The following is a 27,855-nucleotide window of genomic DNA, read 5'->3' on the forward strand; positions in this document are numbered from 1 at the left end:
GTACTCCTCCGGTACGCAGACGTATTTTCATGTGGACTAACTGAAGTCCGTGACAAAGGCCTTTAAAAAGTGATCCCCTGACACTGATACTGGCACTGGATAGACTAAAAATCATTTTTAAAGAGCAACTACTTTACCATCAGCAGGTGCTCTGCCCATTTAAGACTGCGTGACAGATGCAGGCCATGCGAAACAGATGAAGAAGAATACCATGCTGCTTTATTTAAGTGTTTTTCATCTGCAGCTAACAGCCATAAGATAATTTTGGCTGCAAATTTATTAATTTGAAACTCCAATTTAGAGTTCCCCACTTATGCCTCCAAGATCCTCTTCTTCTAGAGAAAATATTCCCGTTCTACCACTGCAAAACTTCTGTAGTGGAACTGATGTGTCTGCTTGGATAAAGATGATTTTTTTGACTGTGAACAGAATGACATTGTGTCTCAGAGCCCAGGGACAAAGCAGCACATTTGGCCAAACCCAGTGGGGTTCACTCCAGCATATAGAGCAGAGGTCCAAGCTGCTGTAGCCACAGAGTTTTCAGTATCTATATTATTGTAAAGATTTCTGCAATTCACTACAGTGAGTTATTGGACAGAAATGTACAGTGCTACTTATCATGTTCATCTTTATAAAAAAGCTGCTGAAAGCACTCGTAGAATCTTAAAAATGATAAGCTGCTTAGCACTTTCCCCATGTTTCTTTTTTTGTATTTCTTGCTTATATTACCTCTCCATTGGAACCTATGGATTTTTTTCTATATATCAGTAAATTTAAAGAGTGATTTGTGTTTTTATAAAATCTGTACCACAAGTTGAATCAGTTCAATGCTATGAATGACGGATGGGCTCACAATCTACCTTGCGAGGCAGTTTAAAGCTGTCCTTCCAAGCAGACTCACTCTCTGCTTTTGAGCACATATATAGGGACGGCAAAGGCCCCCCCCTTCCCCTCCACCGACCACATGGGCATATCAAGCATGCTGAGAGACATAATAGGCAAAGCAAGCTGTCTCTGCACCTGCCCACAAAACAGCTGTTCAACTGGGAGAGGAATTGCTAGAGCATAGAGCATTTTCAGCAGCTTTTGTGGTCCTCTCTCATACACTGCGTTGGCACAGACACTGACACAAAGGAAAGAAACACAGAAACCATACAGAGATTTCAGGATTTTTTTTCCAGAATTATTTTTATAAAAGCATCATTTCATGTTTGCAGTCTTCCCATGTGGATGCATTTTCTCAGTCTCAACTGACTGTTCAAGAGAGAGATCATCTGGGGTCTAACAGAGTCTTCCATCAGGTATGTGACTCTTCAGCTGACTTTAAAAATATCTGAATGCTTGTTTTCTAAGACACCCCTTATCATAAATGAATCAGAGCAGAGGGAAGTCCTTTATTCCTTGCCCTCTTCCATTCCCCCTATAGCTGTATGACTTTGTCCCAAGTGCCTGTGAGTATTTTGGTTTTGCTTGTTGTTCAGTAGCATTTGAGGCACCAATTCTGCCCAGCCACTTTTGTTTCTTGAAGCTTTCATGGCAAGTCCACTGGAATCTCATTTCTAAGGTTTTAAAGACTTTTCCACAGTATTGGAAAAGAACACTTATTTATTCAAGTTGGTTGGATTGAACGCTTTATTTCTATGCTTTTTGAAAAAGATATCAAACCTGTCCTTTGTTGTTAAAAGCATGACAAATATGTTTCTACCCTTCCCTGGTGACAAAAATTTCACAGGCTTATATGGGTTGTAACCTTAACTTTCTGGACCTTGTTCTGCATTTGATAGCTTATAGTTAATCTATTTTAAATCATTTTTTTATTATTTGCCAAAGAAATAGTCTACCTCAACAATTTTATTTGCTCATAAGAATGTGATTTCTCTCACTTTAGATATCCAAGAATATTAGAGGTTCTAACATTCATAAAACTGCATCCTTAAATGACTGACTTTAAAGAATGAGTGGTATAGAAACGTTTTGCAAATAACAAATGGGAGAAATCTAAAGGAAGGACTAGTAATCCTGGAATTTTCAAACGAGTATAAGTATATATTTTTCAGTAAAATTTGTACAGAGCTTTCCTTTTCCTCACTAATGAGGGGTGCAATAAAGGGGCCTAGTCAAAGTGGCCATGAGGAGGAAGGAAACATTGAGAAACGAGTGCAGGGGAGACCCTCCAACTGTCTCCACCCCTGGTGTTTCGCAGCAGTCTAGTCCCAACTTCTCTTCCACCACCGGGAACAGCTAGTGCTGTTGCCTGCCATTTACTCTTCAGGCCTGCTTGTTACCCTACGTATGCTTCATTTTCCCCACTCAGAGGAGTCCTGCTGCCTGGAATAGCTGTGCAGTCTCCAGGCACAACCACCGTTTCCAGCTGAAGCCGTCACTGCTCTGATGCTGGATGGAGACGCTTTTGTGGGGAAACTTTCATGCCCCAAAATGTGCCGGGCTGCTCGACTGCCTGGACAACCTCCTTCTGCCCATTAGCACAACGGGGAGCTGCCAGAGAGTGTCTGCTCTTTTCCCCTTCGCCATTAGGTGCCAGAAGTGAACCATACACATTTTCCAAGGTTTTAAATCCCCCCGTTTTTCGAAGCTGTTACACAGGACTGCTTGCTAGGTCGTTGTATAATATTTACTTATGCTTTCCATTTAGAAAGTCAGTCGTGGTGTTCTTTCCCTCCCACATCTGGAAGGTCAAGCAAAGCATGGTTTGGTTGCAGACACTGCAAACCCTGCCCCCCTTGAAAGCAGCCTGCCTCAGATAACAAATAAGAGCTTGCAGAATGTCCTCCCCTCTCTCCAGGTGAGTGGGTTCTAAAGCTCCTGGACATCTTGTGTGTGACTGGTTAATCAGCTTCTCTCTAACGTACTGCTAAGAGAGTGTCCGTGGCAAAGTGTTGCAAGTGTGTTTGTGTGTGGCGAGAGGAATAATTTAGTGTCAGGATTTGCATCAGTCTCTGTTTTCAGCCATAGTTAAAAAGAAAAAAAAGGAAGAACTATAAACAGTCAAATAGATAAATTGCTTACCTGCATGGTTGTGTGTATCTCCAGATATTTTGATGGACACCCAACATCACAGGAAGTTTTTTAAGTCATCTTTCACTTTTGGGGTTCTTTTTTTCTTATTTTTTTCACAAATCCTATGTCCCTCCCCTGATTGAATTCTTCTTCTCTCCCCAACAAATCAGGGACCTGCACTACTCACCACCACTACTCTGATCACTCCTTTTTTCACCTTTCCTCTGCTTCAATGGAGTCTCTTTATTGAGAGACTTGACAGTCTCTCCACAGGGGTCCGACATGAAGTCTTTTCAGATCTCTTATACTGGAAGACCCCACATAATGCATTTTGTTTGGGAAGTCAAGAGTCTTCTCAAATACTCTGACTTTGAAATTGGCAGCTTACTGCTACTAGGAATTATTTGATTTGATTAGGGGGCGGTGTGTCATTGGGTGATGCTAAAAGATGCAAAATAACCTGAATGATGAGGCGGAATCTGTTAATCTCCAAAATAACGTAAATTTTCTTTAAAGCTTAATTCTGTGGCCTTAGTAAGTCAAACCTGCACTCAATTCCTACAAAAGCCAATGATTAAGTTTTGCCTCTGTCCTGGTTTTGGCTGGGATAGAGTTAATTTTCTTCCTAGTAGCTGGTATAGTGCTGGTTTTTGGATTTAGTATGAGAATCATGTTGACAACACACTGATGTTTTAGTTGTTGCTAAGTAGTGCTTACACTAGTCAAGGACTTTTCAGCTTCTCATGCCCTGACAGAAAGAAGCTGGGAGGGCGCACAGCCAGGAGAACTGACCCAAACTGGCCGAAGGGATATTCCACAGCATATGACATCATGCTCAATATATAAACTGGAGGGAGTTGAGCAGGGGCACCATGGCTCAGGAACTGGCTGGGTATCGGTCAGTGGGTGGTGAGCAATTGTATTGTGCATCATTTATTTTCTATATTATTATTATTATTATCATTATTATTATTAGTAGTAGTAGTAGTATTTTCTCTTCCCTTGCTGCCCTATTAAACTGTCTTTATCTCAACCCACAAGTTTTACGTGTTTTCCAATTCTCCTCCCCTTCCCACCGGGGGTGGGAGGGAAGGAGTGAGCGAGAGGCTGTGTGGTGTTTAGCTGCTCGCTGGGGTTAAAACACAACAGCATCTGAAAATTAACCATCGCCCAGTTTTATTTTCTGTGAAAAGATTGGAGCCAAGCATTTTACAGTGAGGGTTTTTTTTATTGTTTAAATGGAATTTATAGACTTCTATAAGAAGCTGTGTAAACACCAATAAGAAAGCCTTTTGCTTGGCTTAGAAATGCCAGGGGAGAATAAACATTTCAATCTAGAAATCATGATCATGTGCTGTCTGTTTTGGAGACCTTCTTTGTTTACCCTTCCTTAGAAATAACACAGCACTGCTGAATGGAGGGAGTGTGTATTGAAATGGGGATGGAGTGGAGTTCTTAAGCTGAGACTCAGCAGGATAGCAGTAGGACTGACCTGTGTCAGCACAGACCTGTGCTTCGGCTGTTCAAGTGATGTCCCTCGTACCTGGCTGCCCTGCTTTTGTAGCAGTTAATATTGCAAAAAAAAGTAGCAAGGTTGGATGCAAGTGTGGGAAGATTATTTAATTGTAAAACAAACCCATTTTCACTTGCACTAACCCATTCTTAAGCCAAAACTCACAAGCACCAAGATGCATGTATCCAAGTGGTAGCAGCCAGGACTTCTGCAAGGACATGGTGTACTAGAATTGCCCACTGGTTAGTCCATATCACATCTCCTGGGCTTTCTTGCTTTGGCAACCATGTGCTGGTTATTGAAGATGGCTTTTGTATCCTTCTGACACTGGGAGACTGACCTTTTGCGTCTCTGTCCTGTCTCACTTCTGTGAGTCACCAGGACTTTCTCAAAGGATAAGAAATGATAAATAAATTAAGGAAACATTTAGATTGGAAGGGACCTCTGGAAGACATCTAGCCCAACCTCCCACTACAAACTTGGAGCAAGTTGTTCAGGGCCTTGTCCAGCTGGGTTCTGAATATCTCAAAGATTGGAGAGTCACAGCTTCTCAGGGCAACCTGTTGCAATAGTGAACCACTCTCATGGTAAAAAATGTTTCTCCTAATATCTAATCAGCATTTCCTGTGTTGCAGCTTGCATCTATTAGCCACATACCCTTGGACCATGCACCTCTCAGAAGAGTCTGGCTTTGCTTCCTCTACACCATCCTGTCAAGTAACTGTAGACAGCAGCAAGATCACCCCTGAAGCTTCCTCTTCTGCAGGCTGAGCAAATGTATTTCCTGCAGCCTCTCTTTGTACATCATGTGCTCCGGGCTCCTGACCGTGCTCAGACCTCTCCCCTGAATTTGCTCCAGTTGGTCGCTGTCTTTTCTTGTACTGGGAAACCCCAGACTAAACACAGTACTCCCAGCATGGTCTCCCAAATGCCTGAGTAGCGAGGGAGAGCACTTCTCCCACCCTGCTGGCTATCCTCTTGCTAATACAACCCGGGATGTGTTTGGCCGCCTTTGCTGCAAGGGCAGGCTGCTACCTCATCTCCACGATGTTGTCAGGCCCTTCCCTGCAAAGCTGCATTCTTTCAGTTGCCTCCCAGCCTGTCCTGTTGCATGGGTATATTCTGTTCCCAGTGCAAGACTTAGCATTTGTCTTTGTTCAACTTTAGAAGATATCCACAGCCTGTTTTTCCAGACTGATGATGTCCGTTTGGACAGCAGCCCTACTATGGTCTGCAGATTTGAGACGGTGAACTCATGCATTGTCCAGGTCATTAATAAAGACACTAAAGTGTACTGGCCTTAGTATGGATGCCTGAAGGATGCTGCCAGTAACCAATTGCAGTTCTTGGAACCTGACCGTCCAGGCAATTTTCCACTCACATTATGATCCATTAATCCAGTTCATATGTCACTGTTTGGGCTTCAAGCATGCTGTGGGAGACAGTGTCACAGGTCTTGCTGAAGTCAAAGTATACAAGATCCACTACTTTTCTCTCATTGGCCAAGCCAATCACATCCTCAGAGAAGGCAGTCAAGCTATTCAGACACTGTTTGCTCACAACTTAGGTTGGCAAATCCATACTGGCTGTTCCAAATCAACTTCTTGTCTTTCATCTGGTTGGAAATTTCTTCCAAGAGGAATTGTTCCATAGACCTCCCAGGGACTGAGGTAAAGCTGCCCAGCCTGTAGTTACCTGAAGCCTTCTTCTTACCCTTTTTGAAGGCAGGTGTGGTGTTTGCCATTTCCAAATGGTCAGGAACTGCTCCTGATTGCCATGAGCTTTCAAAGATGATTGCGAACTGCCTTGCAATGGCGTTGGCCAGCTCTTTCCACACCCTCCTGCATCCTATCTGGTCCTTCAGGCTTCAGTATGTCCAGCTACTGTTGTGGTCCACAAACACTACTTCTAGGATGACAAAACCTACCAATGAAAAGCATTGAGTACTTCGGTCTTTTCAAAATCCTTGGTCACTAGGTCACAAATCCCACTGGGCAGTGGACTCACATTTCCCCTAGCCTTCCTTTTTTTGCTGGTGATGTACTTACAGAGACTGTTCTTGTTGACTTTCACATCCCTTGCTAGTTGCAATTCCAGCTGAGTTTTGGCTTTCCTAAACATGCCTGCGTGTTCAAGTAGCATCTCTTACATGTATCTCAGATAACCTATCCCTGCTTCCACCTTTCTTGTGCTCCTTTACTGTGTTTGTGCCCGGTCAGAAGTTCTCTCTTCATTCACACTGGCCTTCAGCAATATGTGCTCAACTTTCTGCATGTTGGAATGGACTATTCTTGCGCTTTAAGGACATTGACTATGAAGATCAATGAGCTCTCCTCATTTCCTTTGTGGTCCAGGGCAGTCTTCCATGGGTTTATGATGAGAAGATCCCTGAACAAGCCAAAATCTGCTTTCTTGAAGATCAGGGTTTGTAGTTCTACTGCTTGTCTCACTCACTTCTCTGAAAATCTTAAACTCCACAATCACATGGTCACTGCAACCAAAGCTGCCCTTCCCTTGACCTTCACATCCTCAACCAATTGCTCCTTACCTGTGAGTAATAGGTTCAGCAGCACACGTCAGATCATGTGCATTAGGAACACAGTCCAGAAATCTCCCAAAATGTTTTTGCCACTTCAGCAGATACAGAGGTGACTGAATTACTCCATGAGTATCAGGGCGTTTAGGTTGTGATGACTCTTCCCTGATGTACCTAATTAAAAGCTGTTCTCACTAGGCTAGCAAAGCTGTTTGCAGACACTCTTGCCTTGCTTCATCGGTTGGATCCTGTTTCTGCTCAGCAGTTCTTGTTCCTCATCCTATGTTCATAGGAGCCATAGCCCTCCCTGTAGCTTCAGCCAGGTATCGACCCGTTGGATGCATTGTTTCCAGCTGAGTCTTTTCGCCTCAGTGAAGGGATTGAGGAGAACAGGACACAGGCTCCCACATCTTAACCCAGAACACACTGTCTTCTGTCTCCTTATCTGTCTCTCTCTTCTCTCCAACCCTCCATCATCACTTCATGGCTTGATTCTGTAAACTATCCTTTATTTTTTTCCCCTTTCTGGGAGCCTTAAGAATCTGCATGTGCTGGAATCTTGATGACTGGCTGATATAGGTGACATCTGTATATCCTTTCTTCTGCAATTTGCTCTTTCAAGTGTTTCTGCACCCACACAGGCTCATTCATTCCCCATTCATACTAATTTTGATGTTGATTTTTGTTGCAAATTTGGATGTGCACAGACCCAAGCTGGTGTTGCTGATTGCAGTTCTGTGGGCTGCACAACTCTCCGGCTGATGTGCCCACAGAGGAATCCGAGATGGATAATGCCTATTATATTATCTTTTCTTCCCTCTGTACTAGGAAGACCATAGTCAGATCCTACCCTACTTCATGCAAGTTACTGCAAATTAATCAAACCATGGCAGTTTGCAGCATTTCTAGAAAGTGAGTGCCCATGTATTGAATGAACCTAGAAGATGAACTTCCTTCTCTTATTTAAAAATTTATCTTTCCATGGTCCAATAGCCTCTAGTGCTATTGGCAGAATTTGCCCTTTGGGTAAGCAGGTTATTCTGGTCCCCAAGCATGCTTGTTCTGTCTCAGCACAAAGTTGACACTCAGCAAATCCAAAATAAATACCTTGCAGGTTTGTCTTTGGGGTTGTAGCATTTTTTAATGTATTTTTGTATATATTTATATAATTGCAGATCAGCTGAATGTTCTTGAAAATAACTGAAAGCAAAATTTACCCTTTTTTTTTTTTTTTTTGCTTGGCAGGAAAACGGAGCTCAAGGCAGTTTTTCCCAATTTAACTTTCCAGACAGTCTTCCTGAAAGCGATACCAGAGCCCAGACAAAACCATCAGAACTGGAAAGTACCAGCATCAGTGTCAAACTGCCTATGACAGCTTCAGGTAGAATATAACAGAGCATGCTAGAAAGACTGAAGTGGCAGGCGCCTGCATGGATACGGAGTGTATGCAGTCGGGATACTCAGTCACCAGAGGTCCCATGCTAAATGGTCACTGAACTATTTAACAAACCAATTGGAGGAAAGGAACATGGATGGTCTTGGTGATTTCTAAAAATCCAACTTGGGGATGTATGCACCAGGAGAATGAATAGACTAACACAAATATATAAATAAGTATGCATTATACAAAAGAATGTATATTTGACTAAGACTTGCGACAGGTCATGTAGGTGACAGCAATATTCTATTACAGTGATAAAACACTTCCCACTTGCTTGTAGCTATGTTAAATTGCGTTTTGAAAGTTCTCAGATCGAGAAAGTTTCCGGCAGAGTTAATCTATTTTTAGAAGGATTCTAGGGAAAAAAATAGTAGTGGCCTTTTGCTTTGAAATGGTTTAGTATTCCTGCATTAGTGGATGAAGATCCGCCACTGTTTAACAAAACACCCACGTGCATGCCTAGAGAACACGTTGATTTGTAATGCTGCCATCTGATTATTTGTCTAGATTTAAATGATGTAAGTGGAGGTGTTAGGGTAGCTGAAATGTTTCTATGCAGGAAGAATCAGAACTAGGACAACAGCAGATTTGGGCCCCATTTAATTCTTAACCTCATGCATCTGAGCTGGACAGTTTCTATCAGAAAAACAAGTATGTGAAAGCTTTGGTTAACTAATGCTAACTGCCATTTAATAAATATAACAATCAAATCAATAAAAACATACAATTTTTTAATGTAAGCTATGAAGCTTGCTGAAGCAGATGATAGGCAACAGATGGGATTTTCAAAAACATCTAGGTACATAGCTTTGCTCAGAATCAAATAATTTTTTCCTAAGCTCTCAAAAGTCTTGCTGACAGATGATGAATGCTTTGTTGAACATAATACTGTAAGTTGGAAAAAGAAAAAGAAACATAAATTTGTGCAAAATGTCAATGTAGAATCATAGAAATGCTGGTTGGAAGGGATCTCTAACAGTCAGCTTAGCCTCCTGCTCGAAGAGGCATGCTCAACTGTAAAATATTCCATTGTAAAAGCAATTTGACATCAGGTTTCTGACATTGTATTGATTTTTGGTTTTATATTCTTTTTTTCTGATATAGAAGCCTTGAAAAATTTTAGAAACCAGTTAACAGTCTATGAGCAAAAAGAAATTTTCAATTATGCAGAGCTATGGTTTCTTGGGCTGGAAGCTAAAAAGATTGAAGGTTTGCCTGAAACCCAGAATAATAATTGTTATGATGATGAGCATGGTTCCTACTTAAAGGTAAGTGGAAAAATTATGGCATTCATTTTCAGCTAAATAAGTTTGTAGTGACTGTCTGCCACCTCTTCAGTGATCTATGTGAGATAAATATTGTTTCTAGAAGATAAATATTCACATAGTGAAAACATCAGTACCAATCACTTTAAAGCTTGGAAGAGAATTCTAAAGAGAGACCCCCTTTGCACCTCATTCGGGACTGATGCAAGGTAGGTGAATTAATGAAGCATGCACATGTTATTTTCTCTGTCACCCTTGTTTAATGTAGACTTCACTTGCTACCAGCTCAGCATCTTTCACAGACAGTAAACACACACACATGAACTACTTTAAAGCTTGATCTTTGTTGTACTGTCTGAATCTGAACTATTTGTTTTCTTTTGAAGGTTTTACATGACCATATTGCGTACCGCTATGAAGTGTTGGAGGTGATTGGGAAAGGGTCATTTGGGCAGGTGGCTAAATGCTTGGATCATAAAACCAATGAATTAGTGGCACTGAAAATAATAAGGAATAAGAAAAGGTGAGACATCTGTTGACTTTAAATCAGTACAATCAGCTTGTTGTTATGTAGGCCAATGACAACCTGGGATGGTGTGAACAAAGAAAAATCAACCCCCCTGTACATCAGGCTTTCATTAAATACTGAGAACAGAGTGAAGAAAGGTGATATCAGGGACTCAGAATTGGCCTGGACCCAGTGGAGACACAGTCTGTGAAAGCTAGCACAGTTTTTCCAGACTTACAAGGACATGAGGTCCTTGTGTATCTGTGACACAGTTAATACACAGTGCAGGTAACCAGCCCTGCACGACTGAGAGCTGAGAGCCTACATTCCCCTCCGAGACTCCAAAACCACAAGAATATGCTGGGAGGCTCCAGTCGCTCATTTTAACGTGAAAAATTCTACACCTATGATCCTAAGCAACCTCTCCTTGTTATGTGACTGGTTACAAATTTTTAGCTGAGTTTAGCCTGAACCAGGGTCAATGAAGCAGATGAGAATGATGCTGTTGACTACAGCAACAGTTTTAGCTGTTCAGTTTTCCCCCTCAGTGAACATTAAACATAAAGATGCTCTTCAAAACTGGCTGCTTTACTGTGGTAAGTGTGAAACATGGCCCTGTTTGAGTAAACAGAAGCATTCCTATGGACTTTGAAAGCACTAGGATTTTACTCTGGATGGTCATCTGAGACTGTTTTTCATTTAAATATTTTTTTCAGACAAGTCAAAATAACTACTCTTAAATGCTATATAAGGCCACTATATTTAGACTAGGGAACAACCACAACGAATCAAGGTTACAGTAGTTAACAGGGGTGAATGGTAAATTTTTAATCTTTGTCCTACATGTTGAATTACAGTGAGATTGTGGTGTTTGCAGCATTTGTATTACAATAAACTTAGACTGAGTTAATGGTAACATATCATGTGATATTTCAGATTTCACAGCCAGGCTTTGGTAGAAGTGAAGATCCTTGATGCTCTTCTGAAGAAGGATAAGGATGATACACACAATATCATCCACATGAAGGAATACTTCTACTTTCGCAATCATTTCTGTATTTCCTTTGAACTGTTGGGGTAAAGTATGTTTTCCTTTACGTGAACCCTAAGGAGCATTGTAGATCTTGTGCCTTACAAGCTTTAATTTTTATGCTTTCTGTGGAAGAATGTGCTTCTCTTAATGTTACAAGAAAGGAACACTATCTATACACAGACTGCATAACTGAGTCTTTGGTCACCAAAGGTGAACTGAAAAAGGCCCTGTTCAGACTTCACATGGAAAATGACATGATCCATCCCTTATTTTCTGTGCCATGTATTGAAGTCTCCTTCTGTGAAAGACCTGAGAGGAAAAGACTAAAACAATGAATTCAGGACTGGTAAACTTCAGGGCATATAAATATGAATAATATTAAATAATTAAAAAGTATTGCTGTTTCTTGCTTCCTATAAATGTATGGTGCAGGACATGTATTAAGAGCAATTTTGGATAAATTTTTGGGAAGTCAGACCATTTTATTCACCAGCCTCCTTGTAATCAGGGCATCAAACTGTAATTACAGAGGTTACCCACAGTTACCCATCCCTTCAAGTAAAGCCCCATTGCTGCACGTTTATAGCCCTTGCTGAAGATTCATCATCATATGGAAGATCTCAAAAAGATCTCAATTCATTGTGTTGCTGCATGTGAGTCTGTCACTGAGAGACACAAAGGGATAAGAATAAACCCTCATCCTCCTTGTCTCCAGGGAAGACACAGACCATTTTTGTCAGAAAGATGCTGTGGAAACTTGTAGGAAAACATTAATGGGATAGCCAATATGTTCAGTTCTTTACAGGAGAGTTGAAGACTGCTTGTCATACAAAAATTTTATTCTGGTGAAATTTTTATTGTGTCTAAAATACAGTGAAAACCTCTTAATTTGTGAGCTGTCTTCTCCATCAAGTCCTCGTAACTTCTTTTATTTCTGAAGGAATGGGCCTTGCCTGACACCAGTGGACGCACAGTGGGGAAGGCAGAAAGCTACAGTTGTTTATGTCCTTGCGGACATGTGTGGTCCTGCTGAGGACACCTCTTGAGATCATATTGCTGCAGACGTGCTTGTGCATCCCTTCAATAGTCACCACTCCTGTGGCCATTTCCTCCTCTGAAGAATGACCACACATTAAGCACTCAGTACTTGTCAGGGTGCCGCCCAGGCTGGGGGCTCCCTGGGGATCTGGCACCAGGAGCTATGGGGACTCCCTCGAGTCCATCAGGAGTGCTTGGCAGCCAGGAGCAGGGCAGTGGAGAGGCACTGGGGCAGCCCCGGCCTTGGGTACAGGGATGGGCCAAGGCTGGGCCCAGCTTGGTGGGGCTCATAGCAGAGCTGTGGGGAGCTGGAGACCAGCTGTGCTGTGGTGTCTCTGGGGCAGGTGCTGATGGCCCTGGGGTCCTCGGCCGTGGGGATGTCAGGGGAACCCCAGGATACTGGGCAGGGCAATGAGGGCTGGTGGTGCCCTGGGGGTCTCAGGTCAGTATTCACGTGTTGCCAACCGCACTCGGCAGAAGATAGCACAACATCATTTAATGCCCTACTGGAAGGAGCTAAGATATGATGGTGGCAGGAGGGATATAAAACCTGAACGAGACCTGAATTTATGGGACTATTTATCTACAAACAGTTACTGCTGATTAAAACTCTTTAGATGAAAAAGATTTACACAAGGTGCCAAAGCAGGGACAAATGAGAACAAAAGGAAACTGAAGAAAATTTCTTTCTCTCAGTTCCTGAATGATAGCTGTTCTTGGTGAAAAACAGCACAGCTGCATAACATAGCACTGAGTTTAACAAGCAAGCAAGTCCACTGCCATTATGTCTTCTTCAGATCTGGAGGCTCAGGGAGATGTTTGTGCATATTACATGCAGAACAGCATTCTCAAGGAGGAAAATAGCTAAGTCATTTTCTTCTGCATGAGTCCTCCCTCAGGCAGGAAGACAGGCTAAATAGTCTCTTAATGCATTGTAAAGTAATCATGCCTTTAAAAATAAGTTCCCTAATCTTTCTTCTGCTTTCTGTCGTCTTCTTCTTCCACCCCCACAGAATAAATTTGTATGAGTTGATCAAAAAGAACAATTTCCAAGGTTTCAGTTTGTCTTTAATTCGACACTTCACTCAGTGTGTGCTGAGATGTTTACAAGTGCTCTACCAGGAAAGAATCATTCACTGTGATCTGAAGCCTGTAAGTACAGTCATTTCTTAACCTGTTATTCTGTACAGAATACATTATCTTCAACCTATTTTTTATTAATTGAGAGGAACTCTCAGAAGAATCCTTAAAACCCAGTAGGGTATTTGTACAGAAGCTATAGTTTATTTCAGGCTGTATTAATACCAGGGTCGAGTCTTTCCATTGATTCAGCTCATTCACTGCAGTATTGTATGAGATTCTCTGGTTGCCAAAATACATGCAAATAGGAATACAATTCAGGTAATGACTTTTTGCTTAGAGAAAGAAAAAAGTACTTGTGAAATGAAGTATTTCAATATGAGGGACATTATAATGCAAGGAGATATTCACAAGGCAAACTGTTACAGGTTATCCTGTTAAGTCTATTTAATTTCATATGCATAAATATAAAATTAAGTAGTCTAGAAAATGACAAAGCAATTCTATAGTACAGTATTTAGGATGCTCACCTGTTTCTGGAGGAACATCTGTGATTCAATTCCTGCTGCTCTATTTGCTAAACCTTCATGCTAGCTAGAAACATTTCTATTCTCCTTAAGCCCCAATCTTAAATTTTTGCAATTTTCCGAGATTTCTAAAGTATTTTAATCCTATTTTAATTCAGGTGAATGTTTCTCTTGATTTCTTTTTCAAAATTGCAAATGAATTAATAGATAAATAAATAAATAAATAACTCTCAAGTAAAAATGCTAAGGATGAACTTCTGCTCTCACTTTGCCTAATGTATCTTGACTCAGAAGTCTGAAGTGTCACATACTGTCAGTACCCATCATCTTGCCACCATCTTTACTAGACCATTTGCAGTAAGAAGTGAGGCTTGCAAGATAACCAAAATATCTTAAACAGAAAAAATTAGCCCAGTGGGAAATCTGTTTCCAGGCAGCCACTGACAAAGAATGAGGTTGGCAAGATGAATGACTGTAGTCTGTATTTAAATAGAGTAACATGTTAGTGAACATTTATTGAGTTAACTAAAAGAGAATTTTGTTCTCATTCTACAATTGCACAGTTTCATGAATTTAATTTATGTTGCCTGAAACTCACATCTGTTATTCCATCCGCCTCCTATGAGATTTCTCAACATAAGGTAGAGTATGGAGTTTCTCTGGACGTCATGGTAGGTGATCACTGCCCCCAGAACCTGGTTTTGCAGTTAATCAGCTCCCTTGCATTCTGAGAGATTCACTATTAGAGACCGAGTCCTACCATGAGCATGAAGAGAGAGCTAGCTGCAGAGAGAGGATACTTCTTCCCATAACAGAACCAAGATCACCTGGGTAGTGGAAGTCAGTCGTTGCCTTGTCTTTCATCAGTAGCAGCTGTAATGCACAGTATTTCCTTATGAGTCCACTAATTACCCGAGAAACTGCTTTGTCATTATTTGGCATCATTACTTGGCATCAATCTGGGAATTGCTCAGTTGTTCAAAGCTTTGACATATAATCACTTTAAAACTGGTTGGTAAAGGTAGCCATCTCTCTGCTGAGAAGTGGAGAAGACTATGATCAGAAAGGAAATCAAAGGAAATCCTTAATTTAGATAGATTTTTAATGAGGATAAAATGCAACTCTGCACAACAGAGCTAATAGGCTATGCTTACTCATCAATGCAAATATGCTGGCTGTTTAAAAATTACTTCTCACGCTGGAATTGTGGGCACACAGTGCTGTACCCATCTGCACCCAGCTAGTAATCCATAGTACCCTACCATGTCCATTCATCACCACCTTGGGATCTCTGCATCACACTGTCATGAGGTGGAGAGAGATATGCCGACAGTCTCGAGAAAGTTGAAAGCAGTGGAGGGAAGAGCTGTGGAGTGTGATTCATTCATGGGACAGGGGATTTCATGGTTACAAAAGGATGGTTCTGGTTAATTTAGCACAGCATGCAACCAGATGCAGTGTGCCTTTTGCTAGATTAACAATAATGAGTTTTGGGGAGCTCACTCTTCTCACACAATCAAACATTCTCACTGGCTGATGCCTTGACAGCACCACACGCTGCACAGTGCAGTGGCTTGGGTTGTACATGAGAGACTAGTGTCCCTGTCTAGCCAACCTTCAAACTGGGTACCTTTACAAATCTCCCCACTGCTTTGCTTAATTGCGCATTATTGGATGCCTACTCATGCTAGGAAATGCATTCCCAAGGAAGTTGTAGTTTGAAGTTTTTATTATGCAGCTAAGTGTAAACCCAATGTGTTGTGCATTGCTTATTTTCCAAAGTGTTCACTAACCTAATGTGGTGTTAAAACCCTTTTTTCCCTGTGATTTTTTTTCTCTGTAGGAGAACATATTATTATACCACAAAGGCCAAGGTTCAGTTAAAGTTATTGATTTTGGATCAAGCTGCTATGAACACCAAAGAGGTTTGCAGAAAAGTCAAGTTGATGTAATTTTCTTAATAAGCTTTCTTAATTTTAAATAATGTGGAAAAGCTATTTCTTTGAGCTAATATAGTGACCTATGCCCCTAATTACAATCTGATGAACTGTTCAGCCATCGGTGGTGGAACAAATACTGGTAGTAAGACAAGGAAGGCAAAAAATGCTTTATGTTTGTTCCAAGCCAGTTCCTCTACCCCTGTTGAAATCTGAATTGCATTTGCAAGAGTGGTTAGCTGAAATAGGCCCATGAGGATAATCCCAATACTTCACTTAACAAGGAGTTTATCAGATCCAGAGAGCCTTTCTCAGTGGGATGGTTACATTACAATTGGTACTTTTAGGATGAATACAACGGAGGAAACAGGAACGATGCTTTAAGTTTAGAAAGTCTAAGTTCAGGGGTTGTTTTTTTTCTATTAAAGACTTCAGTAGAATGTGCAGGAGATAACAAGAACAAAATTTTTAAAGGAGAAACGAATGTATAAAAATTCACCTAATAATAATTCTTAACATTAATAGTCATATTGTAAAGCAAGAATGATATCATCATCAGGAATGCAAATATCATCTGTTAAAAAAACCCAATCACAACAACAAAAAACAAAACTAGAGAAAGAAATCTGCACTGCATTTTATTAACTTGGGAAAAAAACCCCTAGTCTTAAATGGCTCATATTTTGCCTATGAAAGATTGATATTTAAGCTGAGCCAAACCTGTTCATCTATAGTTAGGGATTCAGACCATTAGGTTTAAAACCCAGTTTTGTAGAGGCGTGTAATCATTTTAGGTTTTTCCATGTTTGAGTAGAATGTAATCTGAAATGCAGCCTGAAATATTTGCGGAGAGCAAATGGAAATTTGGAACAAATTGGAACAAAAACAAATGGAAACACAAAACAAGTGAAAGAAAAGATGAAGCATGACTGAGGAGACTGTCAGCTGAAAAAGGAATTGGTACAACCCTCAAAGTGGTACAGGATTAGAGAGTAGAAAGCAAAAACTCAGCTATTAATTTTTGACAACAATGACAAAAAGCAGAAAACAGTTATGCAGTTGGTTAAAAGCACAAGGGCACAGATTGCCACCATGGTACGCTCTAGCTGTACAGGTTTGGTAAAATCACATATTGTGCAGCATTTACTTTTCAGGATGCTTTCCTTCCAGAAGATGTTGCATATGTGGGGATGCAAACAAGTGCAGAAATATAAACAAAGTGACCATCAGAGAGATGGGAATAAGAAAATAACAGAACTTGCATGCTATAATTGTGTTTAGTTGTCTGAATGACAAGAGGTAAAAGAATTAGTCTATTCGCTATGATGAGTCCCAATCTTGGAATGAGATCTTTTGACATCTGCTGTGGGGCTATAATGCATTAATGGGGAAGGCAGTAGGAGATGTTCCCTAGGTGCCAGTGAAACCAGTATTTCCTACAGTGAAAGTCTGTGATAATGAAGAACTGTTGATTGAGGCAAGGGGAAGACCTCCAAATAGGAAAATGAACATGGAGTAAGCTGAATCACAGCATTAGTAGAATAATTTCTTTCAGTAAAACTTGTTGAAGAACAATTTCCAAATAGAATAGTGTAAAGTGTAACACTCATTGGTTTTAGGATGGAATTAGAAAAGGTTTTAAAAGTCTGTGTGAGCAATCTCTTAATGGCAGCTAATGGATAGAGTAGATATATGATGCCTGAACATATATTTCACTTTTATGTGCAATCTGGAATCCACATTTCTGTCCCATTTATGATATTTTGCTTGTCTAATTTTCTCTTTTGATATAGTGTACACCTATGTTCAGAGCCGGTTTTATCGCTCACCTGAAGTGATTCTTGGCCATCCTTATGCTATGGCTGTTGATATGTGGAGCTTAGGCTGTATCATGGCTGAACTTTACACAGGCTACCCACTGTTTCCAGGGGAAAATGAAGTTGACCAACTTGCCTGCATCATGGAGGTAACTTTTGGGATTGTCATTTGAATTACATACTCATTTGATAAACTACACAGCCAGCAACAAAGAGAAATGTCAAGAGATGATGAAATATATTTGTCTATGGTCTGGCCTTTTAAAGGGGGGTTTATTACAGCCAAAGGGCTCTTCGAAAGGATGGGCTCTAATGCAAAACTGTTATTTCCATTTCATGTGCCAAACACTGTTTTGTACACTCACTGTCTTGCTTCTGAAGGAAATATATTATAATCTGGTCAGAATTTGTACAGAGAAGTTAGAAAAAAAGAAGCATATCTAAGGGGAAGTAAAAGCAATCCAATTATATCTTCATCTTCTCTTAGAGATCAAATATGTGTTGGTTGGATTGGATGTCCTTAGTCCAAACTCCTGCTGAGAGAGAGATTTTTGTTAGCATTTGATTAGTCAGCTGTGTCTTTGTCTAGCAAATCTTGAAAACCTCAAAGGCTTGAGTAGAAACTCTCTGGGTCATCTGCTCAACTGCTGCTTTACCCTCCTGGTGAAAACATTTTTCCTGATAGTCACCCTGATTTTCTCAAGCCACAGTTTGTGGATGTTGCCCCTTCTTATTCCGTCTCTCCCACCAAGGAGTTTGGCTCTGTAATCTTTGTAAATGTTTTTCAGAGAGTTTTAGGAATTTACCGTGACATCTCCTGCCTCAGATCACCTACCCAGTGCTAATGTTAGAATAGGTACAAAATGCACTTTTCAAATGGAGGATGAAATACCACATCTCTCCTGATGATTGTTATGTATTTTTATGGAATGAAGAGTAACTCCATGAATTCATTTTCTATGTTGAAGGTATTGGGTCTTCCACCAGCTGATTTTATCCAGGCTGCATCAAGGAAGCGAATGTTCTTTGGTAAATGCTTCTGATTGTTTCTCCCCTCCTGGAATCCTCCCTGCTAGTTAATCACTAGTTAATAGCACTAGTAGACAGTGGCGTCAGAGAACCTTAGCTGCTTCTTAGCTGACAAAACTTCTTTCAGGAAGAGGTATTGAGGAGAAGCAAAAGGGTAACATGAGGCCTACAGATGAACCTGGTACTGTGCCCTTCATATCTTATGGGCCTCTCATGGCCGAGGCAATAGGGAAAGGATTGAGAAATCCATTCCACTTGTTACTCCTTAAAAATGCTATTGCTAAAAGGAATGCAGTGGGCCTTGGGATTAACTTCAATCCTCTGGGTATAATTTGGTTTTGGAAATTACACAAAATGAACAAAACTCCACAGTGTACGATGCAGTCTCTTAGTACGTAACCAATATTGTTTGCCAAAATGCTGTCAGACTATCAATCCAACAGGGCAAATTGGGAGTTAGTGAGATGGATATGGATACTGTTTCTGCAACTCTCTTAAAGATTTGGTACGGATTTTTAATGTGATTTTTTGAGCATGTTTTTATTTTTTTAAGATTCCAAAGGTTTTCCTAAATCCATAACTAACAGCAAGGGAAAAAAGAGATGCCCAGACTCCAAGGATCTAAGCACAGTGCTGAAAACCCATGATGCTGGTTTCTTGGACTTTCTGAAAGGTTGTCTAATGTGAGTTCACAGTTTTCACTTATGTGCAGCAGGCTATTTTTGACTTTGCTTTCATTCTCTTGTGCCTTTAAAATCTTTGTATCTATCTGTTGTCTGTTGGGGGGGTTGGTAGAGTATTTTTGTTTTTTGTTTTTTTTCCCCTCACAGTAGCATTTGTGGATAACTATTATTATTCACAGCTTATTGCAGGGAGAAATCATTGCACAAAAAGACTGTATGGGATTTGCCCAAGGTACAAAAGAAAGCTGACATCATCATATCTAAAAGCAGATCTTCATCTTCTGATACTGGAGACTAAACTCTAAAAGCAATGGTTTTTACCCATTGAGGCCTTTGCATTAAATCCTTTCTGTTTTATCTGAGATAAAGTTTCATTCAGATAACATCGATAATGGTAATGCACTGCCCCAAGGCAGTGCATATCTGGAGATCAAAGTTTGGTTTTGTACTTAAATCTAACTCCCACTCTGGTGAGAAGGAAATCTTTCCATTTCCTCCAGCAGGAGTTATATTTGAAGCTGCCTTAACTGTCTTGAGTGCCTTGACTATATTTTCTGTGCTAGGCCTTGGAAAAGGCAATCAGGAGATACGCTGTGGTATCTGTATGAAAACGTTTCTGATTCTTTGAATATCTGCTCACAAAGATCTTGCTCTTTGCGCGCATGTTCCCTTGGGTGAGATCAAGCTCTTTGTAGTTCCACTGCACCATGCACCTCCCCCTTAGAAGAGGATAAAAAGGCAAAGTACATTCAGCCACGTCTCCAGCCCAGAGTCAATGGTATTGTTTGCTTGCTGCTTCTGGACTATGGTAGTTAGTGTGGATAATTAGCACAGTTACCAGAGTGTTACCTTGTAGTTTGCCTACTGACTTAAGCCCTTTTCCTCCTTATCATAGTTATACTTATTTTTCATTGACAGCAGTCACATTGCACACTTCAAGAATTATTTGATAGACTGTATTTTTCCATTCTCTTGATAGGAATAGGTTTTTATAAATCACTGGCGCTCAGAATGTGAGAAGCATCTAATATGTCTCGGATCCTGTAATTTCTAGGATAAACTGTTGACTTTACTCCAGTCAAGGATTTTGCTACTCAATACCTAGTATGACAAGTGGTCCACAGTTGTTTTCTTAAGGGAAATTGATGATTTGCATGTTCTTGTAAACTGCTAAATGCAAATAACATGTAATTGTTAACAGTCTTCACAGAAGGTAGAAATCCCACAGATTCTCTATGCCAGGAACTTTTTACCTAGTATCACAGAATAATTTAGGTTGGAAGCGCCCTCTGGAAGTCATCTTGTGCCATAAGAAGAGCTGGTGGGGAAGGCGACTGGCCTGGCTGAACAGGGAGATTCTGCTGGGACTCAGGAGAAAAAGGAGAGTTTATCACCTTTGGAAGAAAGGGAAGGCAACTCATGAAGAGTGCAAGGATCTCGTTAGGTCGAGCAGGGACAAAATCAGAAAGGCAAAAGCCCAGCTAGAACTCAATGTGGCCACATTGATAATAAAGGATAGTAAAGGATAATAAAAAACGCTTCTATAGATATATTAACAACAAAAAGAGAGGCAAGGAGAATTTCCATCCCTTACTGGATATGGCGGGGAACATTGTCTCCAAGGACGAGGACAAGGTTGACATACTTAATGCCTTCTTTGCCTCAGTCTTTAATAGCCAGACCAGGTATCCGCAGGGTATTCAGCCCCCTGAACTGGAAAATGGGGATGGAGAGCACAGTAACCCGCCCATAATCCAGGAGGAAGCAGTTAAGGACCTGTTAAGCCACCTGGACACTCACAAGTCTATGGGGCCTGATGGGATCCACCCGAGAGTACTGAGAGAGCTGGCGGAGGAGCTTGCCAAGCCACTCTCCATCATTTATCAGCAGTCGTGGTAAGTAGTAAAGCCTAGTAAAGCCTTTGACAGCGTCTCCCACAGCATTCTCCTGGAGAAACTGGCGGCTCGTGGCTTAGACAGGTTTACTCTTTGCTGGGTAAAGAACTGGCTGGATGGCCAAGCCCAGAGAGTTGTGGTGAATGGCGTTAAATCCGGCTGGCGGCCGGTCACAAGTGGTGTTCCCCAGGGCTCAGTTCTGGGGCTGGTCTTGTTCAATATCTTTATTGATGATCTGGATGAGGGGATCGAGTGCTCCCTCAGTAAGTTTGCAGATGACACCAAGTTGGGTGGGACTGTTGATCTGCTGGAGGGTAGGAGGTCTCTGCAGAGGGATCTGGACAGGCTGGATCGATGGGCCGAGATCAAGGGTATGAGGTTTAATAAGGCCAAGTGCCAGGTCCTGCACTTTGGCCACAACAGCCCCATGCAACGCTACAGGCTTGGAGAGGAGTGGCTGCAGAGCTTCCTGGAGGAAAAGGACCTGGTGGTGCTGGTTGACAGCCGGCTGAACATGAGCTAACAGTGTGCCCAGGTGGCCAAGAAGGCCAACAGCACCTTGGCCTGTATCAGAAATAATGTGGCCAGCAGGAGTAGGGAAGTGATTGTGTCCCTGTATTCGGCACTGATGAGGCTGCACCTCGAATACTGTGTTCAGTTTTGGGCCCCTCACTACAAGAAGGACATTGAGGTGCTTGAGCATGTCCAAAGAAGGGCAACGAAGCTGGTGAAGGGTCTGGAGCACAAGTCTTATGAGGAGCAGCTGAGGGAACTGGGATTGTTTAGTCTGGAGAAAAGGAGGCTGAGGGGAGACTTTATTGCTCTCTACAACTACCTGAAAGGGGGTTGTGTCAAGGTGGGTGTTGGTCTTTTCTCCCAAGTAACTAGCGCTAGGACAGGAGGAAATGGCCTCAAGTTGCACCAGGGGAGGTTTAGATTGGATATTAGGAAAAATTTCTTCACCGAGACGGTGGTCAAGCATTGGAACAGGCTGCCCAGGGAAGTGGTGGAGTCACCATCTCTGGAAGTGTTCAAAAAACGTGTGGATGTGGCGCTTCAGGACATGGTTTAGGGAACATGGTGGCACTGGATTAATGGTTGGACTTGATGATCCTGAAGGTCCTTTCCGACCTTAGTGATTCTGTGATCTAGCTCACCCTCCCACTCAAAGAAGAGCAAACTTGGAGCAGTTGCTCAGGCCCTTGACTGGTCGGTTTCTGAGTATCTCCAAAGAGGGAGATCCACAGCCTCTTGGGGCAACCTGTTCCAGCAGCGAACCACACTCACGGTGAGAGCGTCAGTGGCAAAGTGTCTATGTGTTTGTGTGGGGGAAGAGAGATGTGATTTAGTGTCACTGGCATATAATCTGTTATCACAAAGTAAACGGGACTTTTTAATAAATTAAGTACTGTGGGAGAAGAAAACTATTTCACGGCTCAAACATGATCACGTGTCTTTTCCAAGACGGTCAGGTTACTAAGCACTTTACAGGGTAGGAGTCCATGGATCCTGCTGGTATGAGGTCTCATTTTATTAATAGGTCTTTTTGCTTGGGAGATGGTTACTAATGAGGTTTTACTCATCCATCAAACTAAAACACTGAGCATACAGGAACAAACTTTTGTCTGGTTGCCTTTAATACTGACCTCTTGCATAGGTGCAGTAAGGCTTTTGTGGTGAATTTGGATCCTAACTTGCACTGTGTAATGGCAGCAGAAGCTCATCCCATACCTTTTCCAGTGTTACCTGTCTCTTATTCAAGGCTAATATTTTGTGTCTTCTTTAGCACTGACTGTAAGTTTCTTTCTAGCAGTTCAGTAGTACTTTCCTAAAGAAATTCATGCTAACTTGTGGTTACATGAAAAAAAAAAAGATCCCTCCCTGTTTCACAAGAAGGTTGCTTTCAGTGGTCTCTTTGCTAAATCTGTATGAATCATTGATCCATTTTGGTTTGCTGGCTGAATCAGAACATTTAGAAAATCATTTCAGTGGAGCAAAAAAACCCTGTAAACAAGTCATTTCAGGTCACACAGGAAAAAATGTTATGTGTTGGGGTTGTTTAAATTTTCGAAGGAACGAAGTAAAGTTTGAAATGAAAACTCTTTTTGAGACAAAAAGTATTGAACTATTCTGTCTTGTTCAGTTGTCAATCTGTGTCTGTCCAAAGCAGCCTGATACATTTTCCATGACTTCACAAATAGTTTTGTTCAACTTCTACATGCCTGTTTTGTGGATGACACCCCCCGCAACCACTCAGTTCCTGTGGTGACAAGAATCTGTTTGTTTTCCTAGATTATTTCTGTACAGTTCTGGACAGCACTGACATTAGGCAAATCAGAATGAAACAGTCCGCATGTAGAGATTAGTGACAGAAACATTCGGATTGATATGAACGCGGTACGAGTGCACATGTGTGTGCTTTTAAGCACTGGAAGAAACAGCAGAACAGAGGCTGAAAGAATGGCGTGTATTCGTAGCAAAGGACACTGCTCCCACCTGTAAAACTGTTGTTTGTGTCACAGCCAGGAAGGCTGCGTTCTGCTGAGACCACGGCACAGGTGACCAGCAGTGAAGGAAAACCTCAAAGTTCACAGCAATTGCATGGCAACAAGGTTGCAGAATGTCACATATGCCGTTCATTTTCCTGTTAGCCCAAAAGGAAAACAAACATATATTCCAAAATACAAGGAAAAATAGACCCTACCTTGCCCAACGTTTATGTAGATAGAAGTCAGCAAGGTTCTGATGTGAAGGACCATGCCCAAACAACAGGTGACTTCTAAAGGATATAAAAGATCTGTCTAAAGACTAGTACATCATCACCGATCAAGAATTAACCCCAGAGATGTGATGAGGACTCAGTAACTGACAACACTTGTCCTCCATGTGACACACAAGTGGTCTTGGCCAGAACATGGTACTTTGAGTATGTGGATGTGAAGCTGAGTGAATGAAACCTGTGAGAGGATAAACTCAATTGTAGAGATTTTGCCAAAAAAATCACCTTTCATTTCCATAATAAGTTCTCACATGACTTTTGTTACACTAAGTCTCTAAGTAGTTTCAGCTGCAGTTAAGTTAGGGAAGACATATCTTTTAATGACTTACCATATGTCTCTTTCGTGTTCCCTTTCTTGGAGCTTGTGTTGACAGAACATGAAAAACCTCAAAACAAACATTCCGTAGGTCTCCACCCTCACAACACTGTGAACTGCATATTTTTGCCTTTAAGTATGGTTTGATGCTGCAGAGGGTTTCATCAGCAAAGCACATAGTGCTGAAGTAAATAAAAAGTTTAGAAGGATGGAGAAGATCACGTAAGATTTTTCCTTGTTTTCAGTTAAAATTCTTTTGTTTCAAAAAAAGTCTTCATGACATGATTTTCAGGAGACAATAATGAATCTTTTGGCTTAAACTGACATTCAGTTAGAGCTGCTGTTAAACAACTATTTGTCTACCATGGTTTTAAGGTGGGAACCTGCCATGCGCATGACTCCAGATGAAGCAATGAAGCATGCATGGATCCAGGAACCAAAAATATACAGAGCAAAGCAGAAAACACAGACTTCAAGGAAGCTGAGTGATGACTCTTTCTCTACGCCAGAAAAGAAAAAAGAGAATATTCGTAAGCATGTGCTACCTGGAGAATGAAGTGCATTTATATCAGTGTTTGCTATTTCTTTAAATTTGATATCATCTGTCTCAAGTAAGGTGTGGTGATAATACGCAGTGTGCAGACAATGGATGGTCATTGGAATGTGGTGGATAGAGCCACTATTCCACTACTTACATCTTATAGTGGCTGCCAGCAAGAAGACAGGGGGTACTAAAGATTCACATAGAAAGTTCTTTTCCCTACTGACAGCAAAATAGTTGTGGTAACTGACACCACACCATAGTGCACTTCAATTTCAGAGCAGAAGAATGCATCAGTGGTGGTTGTAAGATTCCAGAGAAAATATTCAACTGATTTTTTGTGACTTAGTGGCAATCATGTGTTTATCTGTTGCTAAGAGTCTGCAGTCTTACCCTATCATTTTATTTATTTATTGTTACAGAAAATATCTGGAAAGATACGGCTGACAAAGGGAAAAGTGAACTGGCTGCAAGACTGACTCCCACTGTGCCCTCCACAGGCACAACAGAAAACGATGTGCAGAACACAAGGAAACATGTCATTCCAGAGAAACATTTAGAAACCCAAATGGAAATGCCTATAAAAAATTATCAAGCAGAACACAGCGGTGAAACAGCTCTTCAAAAAAATTCTCTTTTTTTCCCACCAATTAAGTAATGCACAGCACAAACAATGATTAGTTCAAGCTGCATACCTGGTATGTTTTGTAGTTTTTATTTGTACTCAGGAATATAAGCTGTATCTGTATGTACATGGGCTGTGCACATTGTAAGTATATTTAATGTTCATTTTACCCTGAAATAGTCCAGGCAGCCAACATAGAATTTGAAAGCCATTCCTTTTCCTCATCCATCCACACTCTTCTTGTGATCAGAGATTCTTCACAACCAGCAGCAATAAAATGGAGACTGTAGAGGTGGAGAGTGACTTATTCTTGATGTTATACTAGAGGTTCAAATTTTAGATTTTCCTGGGCTAAAAGAACAAATGTATTGATTGAAGAATCTGGATCCTTTCACTTACATCAGCATAAATCAGGAAAAATTCATGGATAGGATTACTGGATTTACTTCTGTATAAAAAATAGAATTCAAACCCAGTATCTTCACTTCCTTCTTCTCTATATCTCCCACTTTTTTATAGTGAAGCACTAGATGGAAGCCATTGTCACACCTTCCTAACAGATTTAGAAATATAAATTACATTCTTTAGCTCTTCAGCAGCAAAGGAGTGGTATACTACTTCTGCAGGGATGCCACCCAGTATTCATATCAGGAAGGAGGATGGATTAAAGCAAGCTGTCTTGATTCAGGGAAATTGTCCTCCACAGGAAGTTTAACCTAATATTCTGAAAAAAACCCAGATTTCTACAGCCCCTACGATTTCTATGTTTAATTTATTTAAACATTTATCTCTCTGGACAACAGACTGTCCTTTCAGTGCATTTGTAAAACACCCACCTCATTATGACTCTTACACTTTACCGTGGCTTATAGACAGTACTGCAATTTAAGAGGAAGTAATGAGGAAATTGTCCTATAAAATACAGCTGTGACTGTAGCTGTGATATTGCAACAGTCCCAAGAGAAGTAAACAGGTGTTGGTAGGTGTTAAGAGTCACCATAACAGCACGCTCCCGCAGGCTCTTTGTGCAAAAGGAAAACCCAGAGGGTATGAAAACAGTCCTCGCGCAGCTCTGATGTAACAGCGAGCAAACAAGCCGCCTGCCAGGGTACGGGGGTGGCCGCATGGCACAAGGCCTGCAGCAGCGTGCTCTCTTGCTGAACAGAAAGGTGGTGATAGCTGTCGCCTTGGGGGAAACGGGCCGCACGATGCAGCAGTGACCTTTCTCCCGGCGCCCGGCAAACCCCGGCACTCATGAAGAAACACCAGGAAGACGAGCGGCCCACGCAGGGCAACCGCCCATTATTGGGTGTAACGGAGCAGCGAATTGCGAGGGTGTTTTGGCAGACGAGTATCGCCCTGCTGCGAGGCAGGCACTGCTGACAAGCAGGCCACCTTGCAGTACCAGAATTGCCTGTACCTCTGGCTTCAGAGAGACTCCTTTGCAGCCGAGCCCTCCCGGAGACTACAAAGCATTCCCGTTGCCAGAATGGCGTACTGGGAAAAGCGAGTTCCGTTACGCACCGCGCCCCCGTGGTCGCGCAGAACACCCAGGGTGGGTGAGCGTCTTGTAGCACGTGGGCAGAGCTCTTGCCACGTTCCACAGAGAAGGAGTCCCACCCCTGGTGGGAGCTGAATGAAGGAGTCATCAGTTTTAGGAAATGTTCAGGTAGGTTTTTACAGATACTTGGAAAATACTTTGGCTGTTTGTTTGCAAGTAACACAGACGATAAGAAGCAAAGGGTTTAAGTGCAAAGGTTCAGTGTGGACTAAGAACGGGAAGATTACTTATCCTGATACCACTTAATGTAAAAGGTCAGATCCTTACATCCTCGGAACCACAATTTGTACTGTTTCGATTCAGTTGCTCTTCATTCCCCATCTCTGTTGTGGTTCATTTTCTTGACCGCTTAGGTAGAACCAAGTGAAAATGTCTGTCCTTCTCACAGTTGTGCACTTGTGTATTTGTCTGCTTCTACCTCAGCAGCAAATTTTGGGGTCAATTATACCAAGTTGCTCTTGATAGTTTTCCTTGGTCCTAATGAAGCTGTAAACCTCATTTGATGTATGGGCTTGTGTGCTGGAGCTGCATTTTCTTCACGATTAATACAATTCCATATCTTTTTGTAATAAGCAACATCATATTACTTCTCATGGCATATACGGATGGGTTTTTCCAGGCATTCATAGAGTTGAGGGAAAAGTAAAAAAGCCACCTGAGACTGCAGTTCAGTTTGATTATCCTTCTATCCACAGAAGGCAGGCAGATGGCAT

The 27,855-nt window shown here is 41.5% G+C and overlaps 1 protein-coding gene across 1 annotated transcript in view; it reads left to right on the plus strand.

The window, feature by feature from the left end:
* The window catches only part of DYRK4 (dual specificity tyrosine phosphorylation regulated kinase 4), a gene marked incomplete at both ends in the record, with an annotated part of 28,316 nt that extends 2,702 nt beyond the window's left edge, over window positions 1–25,614 (plus strand). The window contains 13 exons of the mRNA XM_082007754.1: window positions 1,218–1,301; window positions 2,654–2,803; window positions 8,313–8,448; window positions 9,613–9,776; window positions 10,160–10,296; window positions 11,218–11,358; window positions 13,366–13,504; window positions 15,803–15,884; window positions 17,690–17,862; window positions 18,682–18,742; window positions 19,296–19,425; window positions 24,791–24,945; window positions 25,379–25,614. Of these exons, the coding sequence (XP_081863880.1) occupies window positions 1,218–1,301; window positions 2,654–2,803; window positions 8,313–8,448; window positions 9,613–9,776; window positions 10,160–10,296; window positions 11,218–11,358; window positions 13,366–13,504; window positions 15,803–15,884; window positions 17,690–17,862; window positions 18,682–18,742; window positions 19,296–19,425; window positions 24,791–24,945; window positions 25,379–25,614 (1,788 nt within the window). The remainder of the gene's footprint in view (window positions 1–1,217; window positions 1,302–2,653; window positions 2,804–8,312; window positions 8,449–9,612; window positions 9,777–10,159; window positions 10,297–11,217; window positions 11,359–13,365; window positions 13,505–15,802; window positions 15,885–17,689; window positions 17,863–18,681; window positions 18,743–19,295; window positions 19,426–24,790; window positions 24,946–25,378) is intronic.
* Window positions 25,615–27,855: the final 2,241 nt, after the last annotated feature.

This window comes from Phaethon aethereus, assembly GCF_964289735.1.
Source record: "Phaethon aethereus genome assembly, chromosome: 1".
NCBI classification, from domain to species: Eukaryota; Metazoa; Chordata; class Aves; order Phaethontiformes; family Phaethontidae; genus Phaethon; species Phaethon aethereus.